The following is a 12,255-nucleotide window of genomic DNA, read 5'->3' as shown; positions in this document are numbered from 1 at the left end:
GGTCCCGCTCGTGGCACAGACACCCTTTTATTCATTATTGGCAACATGCAATGCGTTGAAAGAATTGTAGGCACTTGGCAGACACAGAGCGTTTCAACATTCACTTCATAAAAGAAAAAAATGAGATTAGGTAAGAGTTTGTTGGAAAAAGAGGTCAGACTTTATTTTAAGGTATTTGTGTTACAGTGTAATTATACAAGTAAAGTACCGAGAAATAATAATTAACTAAATGTACTTATTATAGGGTTAAGGTTTGGTTTAGGGTTAGTTGCATGTAATATACATGTAGCCTGTGTAGCAAGGACAATAAAGTGTACCCGAATAAGTCTTCACAAAAGACTTCCTTTTTCTAAATTTGTTGTAATAATTAATCAAAAATGTCAAGCTCAATTAACACACAAATGATAGTGATCACATTCTACAGAAAAATATTATTTTGGCACAAAGAAATGTTTTAAATAAGTTTTATTTAACATTTTCTGTTTTATTAAACATTTGAAATATAATTATTTATTATCATTAAATTATGAATTATTATTAAATTACTAATTATTATTATTAAATAGAAATAGTCCAAGTTAATTCAAGTATTATTAACTCATTAAGTGTGATTTATTAAAAGTCACCAGACACACACAAAAAATTATATTCCCAGTGTTTATTCAGTTATCTATTCAAATTCAAATGATAGTTTAGGAATTACTGCGATGAAGTAAATAGTCAGCATGTATACATATGTATGATAATAATCAAAAAAAAAAAACACACACATATTTGGGAAAGGAGTAACGGATTAAGTAGGATTAAAAAAATCCCAGATATTTGTTGACCATCGATCACAGTATTAAATACATTTGAGATTTCACAATTTCCCACAGTAAAACATTCTTTACAAATTAAGATTTTTCTTTTATACAAATCCTTTTAATTATATGTACAAATCCACATTATTATGAAACAGCATAAAGATGCTTGTAGATTGTTTAGTTGGTTTTAGGATGGTGATGAGGAATATTCTAGCAGAACTTCTGGGCAGTTACGGGATAGAGGAGAGGAACAGCGATGCCCTGGTCTGGTTTCTCAAAGGCGCTTATCAAATTCTTGACTTTTCGGAACAAGCGTTTGGTCTGACCCGGTGCAGTCTGTCAAAAAATAAACAAATAAATAAACAAACAAACAACAACAATAACAACAACATCAGTATAATTTATTTGCAAGGACACGTGAACTAGGGCAGATCAACTCACATCTGCACTGTAAAAAATGTCTAACCTCCCCAACTCAAAATTTTCTAGTGACTGGTCACATCTAAATTTTTCAATTGGCGCAAGTGAAATCCTGTAAATGATCAAATAAAATGTACAGAATTTCACTTGGGCCAATTAAAAAATTTAGATGTGATCAGTCACTAGAAAATTTTGAGTTGGGAAGGTTAGACATTTTTTACAGTGTTTAAATCAGAAATAGTCCAAATATACACGTGTATACAAGTGAGCGCCCATTTCTTTAATGTTATCTATATAAGATCTACAGCCATAATGTCACGCAGTCTCAAAATGAGATGTTGGCTTTATAGATGTTAGAGCGGAGAGATTTTTCTCTGTAAATCACTTAAATCTCAGCCCAGCCAAACCTTTCCACAGCTGTTTCATACCTCTGGACATTTAAGTCATTCTCAGGAAACACACAGTTTTGTAATGTTATCCTCATAAATTACTACTGACAGATTTACACAATTTCTAGTTACACATGATACATATGTGTTATGCCGAAGAAACTATTTTTAAATGTTTGCTTTTCATTGGAAAATCAGCCAATTTGTGTCTCCAGCACTCATCATAATTTAGTTATACTCTACTTCAATTTAGCTGCGGTTCAAATACAAAAAGAAAATCTAAATGAACAGCAATGAGGGAGTTATATTTATCGGGCTAACTGTCACAAATTTAGACAATTGCAAGATACAAAGCTAGAGTATTTTTTAAAGCTAATCATATTTCAATAATAATATCTGATGTTGCATATGAGGTTTGCTTTTGTGTAGTGTCTTTTAATGTATCATTTTGTTCTCACCTCAGCCGCCCAGGAGCCCGCTGTGTCTTTCTGGAGCCGGTACGTGTAGACAAAACCTTTACACCTGGCAGTGTGAGAAATCACAGATTAATAAAAGCAAAGGCCAATAAATAGAACTTGCCCGTTTGAAATAGTACATGTGCAGTTAAAATAAAAATTTTGACTTAACAATTTGTAATTGTGAAATTTTGTGACACGCTTGAAATGAGCTTAAAGCTCCAGAAAATGCAGAGATTTCTTGAGGACTTACAGGACACAGAGACAGTAGGCCCCAGGAACGCTCTCACTGTCTCGAATTAAATAGCTCCCATCTTTGCCCGCTTCACACAGACGCATCTCACACGTTTCTCGATTGATGGCCCCATGATAAACAGAAAGCGATTCCATTGTGCTGCATGCATTGTTTCTCATGCAATCACTACCAGCGAGTGATATTTGTCCCTTGGGCAGGAAATGATGAAACAAGGCAGGAAATAAGCTCTTAAAAAAATAAGACAATTTCTGCAACAATAGCAAATGCATGCAAAATGCCAGTGGAACATTAGTAAATGGTAATTTCAGTTCATCTAGAGTTCAGCTGCCATGCAGATATCTGGATGTACTGCTGAAATTATACTTTACAAATTAGTGCTGCACAATGGTGTCATTCTTTTTTTTTTTTTGTTAATATATAACACACGTTGCCATCAGACAATGGCATAATTACAGAATGGTGCAAAACAGAATTCAAAGAGCCCTTTATGTTTCACTCAGTATGTCCACACAATAAATCATTGCAATTATATCGATTTTCAAGCTGCTGTAATCACCTCAGACTGTGCAAAGGTCTATTAGAGTGGTTTTCAGCAATAAAATAGGTCACAATTTAGACTCTGTAAACAACAACAACAACAAAAAAGAAAATAACAACAATTACAACAATTCTATGTTGTATGTTGAAGTTTCTTGTAGCATGTTTGAGAGTTGTACACGTACAAGGTGGAAAAATGCTTCTGTATCCAGTACAGACTGCTGTCACAGAACATCCCTGTCACCACTACATCCTGTCTCTGCGTGTTTGTACCTTCTTCTTTTTTTTCTTTTTTTTTAGTGCGTGTATCTTTAGCGGAATGTTTTTGAAGTACATATACAAAGAAATAGATCTGCAGAGTGAAAAAGTCAATTTCAGACTAATTATTTAATTTGAAGACTTTATTTTATTTTATTGAACTGATGTGGAAATGTAAATGAGTTAACAGGTCAATAAATCAGAGAATGTGGAATATACACTGAGAGTAAAAACACTGTGGAGATGTTATTGAAATGTATTATTTTGGGCTAAAAGGGGAAGTTTATTAAGAAAGAGAGGTTCTTCAGAGGCTGGTCGATGCCACCGCCATCGGTGCCTGTTGTCTATAAAGTGTTAATACACAGGGTTGATGCTGCATGTTGCATCGATTTGGCCCCTGCTGTTATTATGATAAAAAAAAGAGGGCACATTGAACAAGATCCCTGTGTGAGTATGACAAGCAACTCAATGACTGTGCAAGAAGTAATATTCAGCAGAAGAAAGATCCATCTTAGGTGAATATTACTTTCTTCTTTCAGACGAATACAATATATTTCTTACACAAACTCATTTCTTTGCTTCTGAATGCCTTTATTAACCCCCCGGAGCTGTGTAGAGTTCGTTTATAATGGATGGATGCACTTTTTTTGAGCTTCAATCTGATGGTTGCAATCCACTGCCATTATAAAGCTCGGTGTCAGGGTGTTTATTAATATAAGTCTGATTGTATTAGTCTGAATGAAGAAAGTCATATACACCTAGGATAGCTTGAGGGTGAGTAAATAATGGGCTAATTTTCATTTTAATGTGATTTACTCCTTTAAAATGGTTAATTCACCCGAAAAATGAAAATTGTCCCATAAATCATTTACTCATGCTAAAGCCATCCTAGGTGTATATGACTTCGTTCTTTCAGCCAAACACAATCGGAATTATATCAAAAATATATAAGGCCTTCTGAAGCGAAGCAATGCATTTTTGTAAGAAAAATATCCATATTTATAACTTTATAAACTATAATCACTGGCTTCTGGTAACAGCCGTACACGTACACGTGTCTATAGTTCCGGTGAAAGAGGGGTCCTCTGACCCGACGCATGACGTAAGAGTTTTGTTCTTGGGTTGTCAAGCAGGTTTGGTTGAGCTTCTGTTTATGTTTGCTTATCAATGTTTAGATGTGAATAAAAGCCTAAATTAAATCTGTTCATCATATAAAGTGATTGAGTCTCTTTGGAAAATTTTGACTAAAACACTCAATTCATATGGATTAGTTTTATGATCTTGTTATGAACTTTTTGAAGCGCCAAAATGTCAGTTGCATAGCTGTCTATGGAGGAATATAAAGCTCCCAGATTTCATTAAAAAGATCTTCATTTGTGTTCCCAAGATGAACGAAAGTTTAATGAGTTTTGACATGAGGGTGAGTAAATAATGACATTTTGGGTGAACTAACCCTTTAACTTTTTGCCTCGTTTGTTCTGTGTATAATTTTATACTAGACTAGTTGTATGTTTGCGATTTTACGCATACCGGAAGTGTTTTGCAGACTATTTTCCAGAAATCATTGTCTGTTATCAAGAGATCTTCTCTCTATTGATTTACTGGCAGTGAGTTTGTGTGTGACTCTGTGGATGATTTGCTGTGTAGAAGGTATTTTACTGACATTCTATTCTTGTTGATTCTGTGGGTTGTTGTGGTTGTTCTGTTGTCTCAAATTTTGATTTGTTGATAATATTAGTATTGGTACTGTATTTGCCTAAATATCTGTAAATTTAACATAGCTGTATATTTTAAGATGATTTAAGTACATAATGCCTCTATTCCTCCATTGGATGCAATTAGGTGGAGTTAAAAAGTGTGTAATGTTTTGGTAATGGCAGCTGTTATTATAATGACATTTTCTCTGTGCTTTTCCAGACGTTTTATGGCTACTGCTGTAGCAAGTGCAATAGTTTACACTAGTCAATTTCAGTAACACATCAATATTGCCCTCTTGTGGGCTACACAATTATGGTCATTTAAATGAATAATTAAAATAAGTTGTATTCTTCCAATCAAGAGAAGTGTATGGGACACATTTGTAAGCACATATTTCCAGAGAACATTCTGATAAGGCCAATGAGACATATGAAAAATGTGATATTTGCAGAGGAGAGGTGGGCAAAAAGGGAAGAACCAGCACCTAAAAAGGCAGACACATCAAAGTATTATCGAACGAATAAACCAAATGAAAAAAACACACACACACACACACACACACACACACACACACATATATATATATATATACAGTGGGTACGGAAAGTATTCAGACCCCCTTAAATTTTTCACTCTTTGTTATATTGCAGCCATTTGCTAAAATAATTTAAGTGCATTTTTTTCCTCATTATTGTACACACAGCACCCCACATTGACAGAAAAACACAGAATTGTTGACATTTTTGCACATTTATTAAAGAAGAAAAACTGAAATATCACATGGTCCTAAATATTCAGACCCTTTGTTGTGACACTCATATATTTAACTCAGGTGCTGTCCATTTCTTCTGATCATTAACTATAAATGTTCTACTGTCTATATAATAAAGTACACAACCAAGCAATGAAAAAAAGCTTGTAATTAAGACCGTAACATTGACTTACCTGTCGAGAAGAAAGCAGGACACTTCAGCGTCTCTTTTGAAAGCTTTCTCCTGCATTAGCTATCCCGACATTAACCCTTGTTTTTGTAATCTCCGGTCACGTTTCCTTTTACGGTCTATGTTGGACTTTTTTGACGACGAGGACTCCTTATCCTGTGACTCAGCATATGTATGGACTCCTCCATTATAAATAACCGTACAGTGCAGCCTTTTAAACTTGCCGGGGCAGTGACAAGCGCCTCTCACTGCTCTGCTCCTCCGCTTCTGCTGGTTTCAGTCACGTGACGCTGGCTCTGGACGAAAACGCGTTGTGGAAACGCGTTGGCCTAGTACTTTTTGTCCCTCTCTGCTATTATAGTTTTTCAAGATGGCGGAACTACATGGAAGCCTCCGTGGACCTACTCGTCCCATGTATATAAAGATAATAAATTCTTCGTTTATGAGGATAAGTCAGATAATTAGCAGAGGTATTTGTACACCATTGAGGACATATTTATGAATAAAAATATTGATTTTAGATAATAAAATACCTAAAAACCTACACATTGTCCCTTTAAGTCTACTGTATGTCCGTATTTGTCTTGAGTTTCATGCCATGCCATGCCTTTTGTTTTGTTTTCTTTTGTTTGATCTTAATTTGAATTAAACTGCACTTGGGTTCTTTAACCTTGCCTTCAGTGGACTCATTGTTACAAATACACTTTTAATGATAAAATAAATTGTCAATCTAATCCACAATCAATTATTAAATGTAATTAGATGTGTTTTTGATTATTTAAATTTAATAAATAAAACAAACTGATTTCAAGTTTGTTATAAAGCATTTGTTCAACCAAACAAACCTGTTTTCATCCATTTAACGGTCATTGGAACTGATAATAATAGTATAGTAATTATTGTTTAATACCATACATCATATATATTTTATGAGACGGTTACAAGCGTTACTATTATAGTAATTAATTATTCGCTTATGTATCTATTTATCTCTATTTTGTTGTAGATCATTAGACTATTACCCTGCCTCAGAAGCCTGTCCAAAATCAGGCTTATATATATGTATTATATATTATATATTAATCAAGTGTATGTGTGTATATACAGTGGGTACGGAAAGTATTCAGACCCCCTTAAATGTTTCACTCTTTGTTATATTGCAGCCATTTGCTAAAATAATTTAAGTTCATTTTTTTTCCTCATTATTGTACACACAGCACCCCATATTGACAGAAAAACAGTCTGAGGTCCAGAGCACTCTGGAGAAGGTTTTCGTCCAGGATATCCCTGTACTTGGCCGCATTCACCTTTCCCTCGATTGCAACCAGTCGTCCTGTCCCTGCAGCTGAAAAACACCCCCCTCACAGCGTGATGCTGCCACCACCATGCTTCACTGTTGAGACTGTATTGGACAGGTGATGTTATGATAAATTGCATCATAAATATTTTTACCATACTTTTGTGTAAAGACTGTACAAATTCTCCATGCCACCATGAACATGCAAATTGGGATAAGATGGAACAAAGACTTTCTCCCGGTCATCTTTGATTGGTCACCTCACCAAATGCGTGTGAACTGAGAGGACCTTTAAGAGTGTCTGATTAGTTCAGATCTTTGCTCAATCTCTTTGAGACAACATTCTCCTGTCTCCTTCCGGCAACTTCATCTCCATCTTTGGATTCAATGAGGACCAAGTTCATTTCTTTGGATTCAACATGGACCACCCCAAGAACCCAAACGAACGCTTCAGCGCACTCCAGGCGAAATCATCAAGCATCTCAAGAATCTCCTGCATCTGGACTTGTTCAGCAACCGAAGTCAATGCAAATACCCGTTCGCTGCCTTTAGATGCGTTTCTAAGTTATTGTGCCCCTTTAAGGTGACCCTGATTCTCTGATGTTTCTCGTAGGTTGTGGTTCACTGATTGTAATCTTGCCCTTCTCTTTTCCTCTCTCTCTTTTTCTTCACTTTTCTTTACTTTCTTGATCCTGTATACAATCTTTGCTTAGTTTAGTTGTGTGTGTAGCCTACCGTAGTTTCGTTTATAAAACCATTATATCCACGCTTTATTGTCTCTGTGTTTGCCACTCCTATGATACCTATGTTATTACCCTGCTAGTACTTTATTTACTTTAGTTGGAAAAGGTTATTCTTTCTTGGCCAGGAAGATAATATATTTCCTAGAATTAATAATTGATTATGCTTTCTGTTCATTGGATGAACTGATTAAATACTTGTACTATTAATTCTACTACAGTCAATTCTAAAAATAATTCAAATATTTATAATTAATTATAATCCGTTAAAATTAATTATATATATACATAACTTATTATAACATGTGTTATAATAAGTTTTGGGTGTCACATGTCTGTCTTGTCTTGTTCTGCACTTGGGTGTTTGTTATGTTGTGCCATGTGCTTGTGTCATTGTTAGCCCCGCCCTACTTGTTATCTGATTATTGTTTGAGTTCTCCCACCTGTTCCCCCTGATTAGTTTCCCTTTATTAGCTCCCTCTTGTTTGCAGTCTGTGTGGATCGTTGTCTCTGTTTTCCCCTGTGTTATGTTTTGAGTATTTGCCTGCCTTGTTTTTCCCCCACGAGGGAGTTTTGGTTTTTGGTCTGTTTTGTTGTTTATTCATTAAAATTCCTTTCTGCACTTGAATCCTCGCCTCACCTTTTGACTTCCCGTGACAGAACGATCCACCTAGAATGAGGATTCAGCAAAGGGATTCCTGCCCTCACCTGGAGCGAATCATGAAACTCAGCGGGTTGGTTTCCCTCCGACAGCAGGGGACCAGGGTGAAGGATTTCGCCCGGAAATTCAGCGCGGCTGCAGAGGGACTCGGGCTTGGGGATATAGTCCTCAAAGATGTATTTAATATTTGTTTGGATGTTCCCTTGCCTCAGTGGGAGATGAAGGGGCTGGAAATTTTAGACTTCCCGGGTTTCGCTAAGTATCTCCACCATCGTGCTCGGTGGGATACATCGGACCCGCCTGCATCCCCGCTGCCCAGCCCAGAGAATGCATCGCCGCTGCCCAGCCCAGAGAATGCATCGCCGCTGCCCAGCCCAGAGAATGCATCGCCGCTGCCCAGCCCAGAGAATGCATCGCCGCTGCCCAGCCCAGAGAATGCATCGCCGCTGCCCAGCCCAGAGAATGCATCGCCGCTGCCCAGCCCAGAGAATGCATCGCCGCTGCCCAGCCCAGAGAATGCATCGCCGCTGCCCAGCCCAGAGAATGCATCGCCGCTGCCCAGCCCAGAGAATGCATCGCCGCTGCCCAGCCCAGAGAATGCATCGCCGCTGCCCAGCCCAGAGAATGCATCGCCGCTGCTCAGCCCAGAGAACGCATCGCCGCTGCCCAGCCCAGAGCTCCATCCACCATTAACTCCGTCCAGACCTGAACCTGCACCTCACCATCGAAGACGGCGGAGGAGGAGGAAGACCTCCGGCCTCCCCAATATCCCGGAGGATTCCGTTGCGGAGGAGCCAGAGACGGTTCACGTCACGTCTGCCCAGCCAGAGACTGTTCATGTCAAGTCTGCCGAGCCGGTGTCTTCGGACAGGATGGCCGCCGCCGAGGGTGTTCCCGTCACATCTGCTGAGCCTGTGTCTTCGGACAAGATGGCCACCGCTGAACCTGTTCACGTTACGCCTGTCGAGCCTGTGTCTTCGGACAAGATGGTCGCCGCCGAGAGTGTTCCCGTCACGTCTGCTGAGCTTGTGTCTTCGGACAAGATGGCCACCACTGAACCTGTTCACGTTACGCCTGTAGAGCCTGTGTCTTCGGACAAGAAGGTCACTACCAAGACTGGGTCTTCGGACAAGATGGCCGCCGTCGAGCCTGTGTCTGGGCCGGTGGTGTCTGTTCCTGAGCCTGAGCCCTCAGTGACCGCGACACTGGCCATTATGGCCACAGCCATGTGGTGTGTGTGGGCTACACACACACTTGAGCCGGTGGTGTCTGTTCCTGAGCCGGTGGTGTCTGTTCCTGAGCCGGTGGTGTCTGTTCCTGAGCCGGTGGTGTCTGTTCCTGAGCCGGTGATGTCTGTTCCTGTTCCTGAGCCGGAGCCAGTGTCTGTCCCTGAGCCGGAGCCCGCGTCTGTCCCTGAGCCGGAGCACGCGTCTGTCCCTGAGCCGGAGCACGCGTCTGTCCCTGAGCCGGAGCCCGCGTCTGTCCCTGAGCCGGAGCCCGCGTCTGTCCCTGAGCCGGAGCCCGCGTCTGTCCCTGAGCCGGAGCCCGCGTCTGTCCCTGAGCCGGAGCCCGCGTCTGTCCCTGAGCCGGAGCCCGCGTCTGTCCCTGAGCCGGAGCCAGTGTCTGTTCCTGAGCCGGAGCCAGTGTCTGTTCCTGAGCCGGAGCCAGTGTCTGTTCCTGAGCCGGAGCCAGTGTCTGTTCCTGAGCCGGAGCCAGTGTCTGTTCCTGAGCCGGAGCCAGTGTCTGTTCCTGAGCCGGAGCCAGTGTCTGTTCCTGAGCCGGAGCCAGTGTCTGTTCCTGAGCCGGAGCCAGTGTCTGTTCCTGAGCCGGAGCCAGTGTCTGTTCCTGAGCCGGAGCCAGTGTCTGTTCCTGAGCCGGAGCCAGTGTCTGTTCCTGAGCCGGAGCCAGTGTCTGTTCCTGAGCCGGAGCCAGTGTCTGTTCCTGAGCCGGAGCCAGTGTCTGTTCCTGAGCCGGAGCCAGTGTCTGTTCCTGAGCCGGAGCCAGTGTCTGTTCCTGAGCCGGAGCCAGTGTCTGTTCCTGAGCCGGAGCCAGTGTCTGTTCCAGTGTCTGTTCCAGTGTCTGTGTCTGTTCCGGTGTCTGTTCCGGTGTCTGTTCCTGTGCCTGTTCTGGTGCCTGTTCTTGTGTCTATGTCCGTTCCTGGGCCGGTGGTGTCTGAGTCGGAGCCGGTGGGACTAGTTCCAGTGCCTGAGCCGGTGATGCCAATTCCAGTGCCTGGGCCGGTGGTGCCAGTTCCAGGGCCTGAGCCGGTGGTGCCAGTCCCAGTGCCTGAGCCGGTGGGGTTTGTTCCAGTTCCTGCGCCGTGGCCGCCCGAGGGAAAGTCTCCGCCCTGGCCGCCCGAGGGAAAGTCTCCGCCCTGGCCGCCCGAGGGAAAGTCTCCGCCCTGGCCACCCGAGGGAAAGTCTCCGCCCTGGCCGCCCGATGGACAATCTGCTCCACCCTGGCCGCCTGATGGACTGTTTGTCTCTTCCGTCCCGCCCTGTTCTGTCCCTCCCGTCCCGCCCTGGTCTGTTCCTCCCGTCCCGCCCTGGTTGGTTCCTCCAGTCCCGCCCTGTTCTGTCCCTCCCGTCCCGCCCTGGCCTGTCCCTCCGTCCCGCCCTGGTCTGTCCCCCCCGTTCTAGTGGAGTGTCTGGAAGCCACTCCTTATGGAGGGGGTTATGTCACATGTCTGTCTTGTCTTGTTCTGCACTTGGGTGTTTGTTATGTTGTGCCATGTGCTTGTGTCATTGTTAGCCCCGCCCTACTTGTTATCTGATTATTGTTTGAGTTCTCCCACCTGTTCCCCCTGATTAGTTTCCCTTTATTAGCTCCCTCTTGTTTGCAGTCTGTGTGGATCGTTGTCTCTGTTTTCCCCTGTGTTATGTTTTGAGTATTTGCCTGCCTTGTTTTTCCCCCACGAGGGAGTTTTGGTTTTTGGTCTGTTTTGTTGTTTATTCATTAAAATTCCTTTCTGCACTTGAATCCTCGCCTCACCTTTTGACTTCCCGTGACATTGGGAGTTTATTTTTAGTCCATCTCTGCAAAACGGACTTCAGGGTAGGAGATGGACTAAAAATAAACTCCCAAAACTTATTGTAACGTATTCTGGAAGATGAATTCTTCAAATAGTGGTAGAAGAGGACGTGGTGCTGGTCCTTCAAGAGTCACTCTCAATCTGTCTGTCTATAAAGCCTAAAAAAAAAACAGTCTTCATGTATTTCACAACACTTCAGCTTGTGATTCTTATTAAGAGGGGGTAATTTTTTAGGATTCTTTACCTAACCCAAGTCTCTGAGATCCTGACACCTTGCACTTCTGGAGACTCCAGGTAGGTTGCAGTTCTGGAAAATGGTGGCGCTGGAGACTTAAGGGCTCCTGATGGTTTCACACTTAATTCTTCACCTTAATTCTTAATTATTTTGCAGTTAACATGTGTCTTTTCTTCTCCACCTGTTTTTCTGACCCTGCTAACCCACTGAGTATTTCACTTTCCAATGGTCATGGCTTAACTACAATTTCTAGTATTGCATTAGTATTGCATCCTTCTCATGGGGATTTAATCATTTTTGACTTTTCAGTCTGAGTTAAAGGCAGGGTAGGCAGGATTTTTCTAAAAAACTTTTTCCCAAATTTGTTTAAACTGTCTTTATATACCAATACATAATTAAAATGTAAGTACTCTGAAAAAGAGAGTATAAAAATCGAGTGTCTGTAGCCCTCTCAGGACTGCAATAAACACAGCTACTTATTCCATTCACTCCCACCCCCTCCCTTCTGGGCTCCTTCCAAAGCCACGCCCC

General features: G+C 41.7%; 1 protein-coding gene across 1 annotated transcript; it reads right to left on the bottom strand.

Moving 5' to 3' along the window:
- Positions 1 to 643: 643 nt before the first annotated feature.
- On the bottom strand, positions 644 to 2,494 carry sh2d1ab (SH2 domain containing 1A duplicate b). The gene is made up of 3 exons (XM_084430384.1): positions 2,324 to 2,494; positions 2,074 to 2,137; positions 644 to 1,142 (listed from the first exon to the last, which is right to left on the bottom strand). The coding sequence occupies exons 1-3, from the start codon at positions 2,482 to 2,484 to the stop codon at positions 1,017 to 1,019; spliced, it is 351 nt and encodes a 116-aa protein (XP_084286510.1). The 5' UTR covers positions 2,485 to 2,494; the 3' UTR covers positions 644 to 1,016.
- Positions 2,495 to 12,255: the final 9,761 nt, after the last annotated feature.

Source organism: Rutilus rutilus (genome assembly GCF_951802725.1).
Source record: "Rutilus rutilus genome assembly, chromosome: 14".
NCBI lineage: Eukaryota > Metazoa > Chordata > Actinopteri > Cypriniformes > Leuciscidae > Rutilus > Rutilus rutilus.
Note: the sequence above shows the minus strand (reverse complement) of the source record. Positions and strands in the feature narration are given on the sequence as shown.

What these genes read in the sequence shown, in the direction of transcription:
- sh2d1ab (XM_084430384.1), bottom strand. Translation starts at nt 2,484, where the DNA reads ATGAGAAACAATGCATGCAGCACAATGGAATCGCTTTCTGTTTATCAT. An exon ending in GCCTACTGTCTCTGTGTCCT is followed by an intron (nt 2,138 to 2,323) that starts GTAAGTCCTCAA and finishes TCACACTGCCAG; the next exon opens with GTGTAAAGGTTTTGTCTACA. An exon ending in CGGGCTCCTGGGCGGCTGAG is followed by an intron (nt 1,143 to 2,073) that starts GTGAGAACAAAA and finishes ATTTTTTGACAG; the next exon opens with ACTGCACCGGGTCAGACCAA.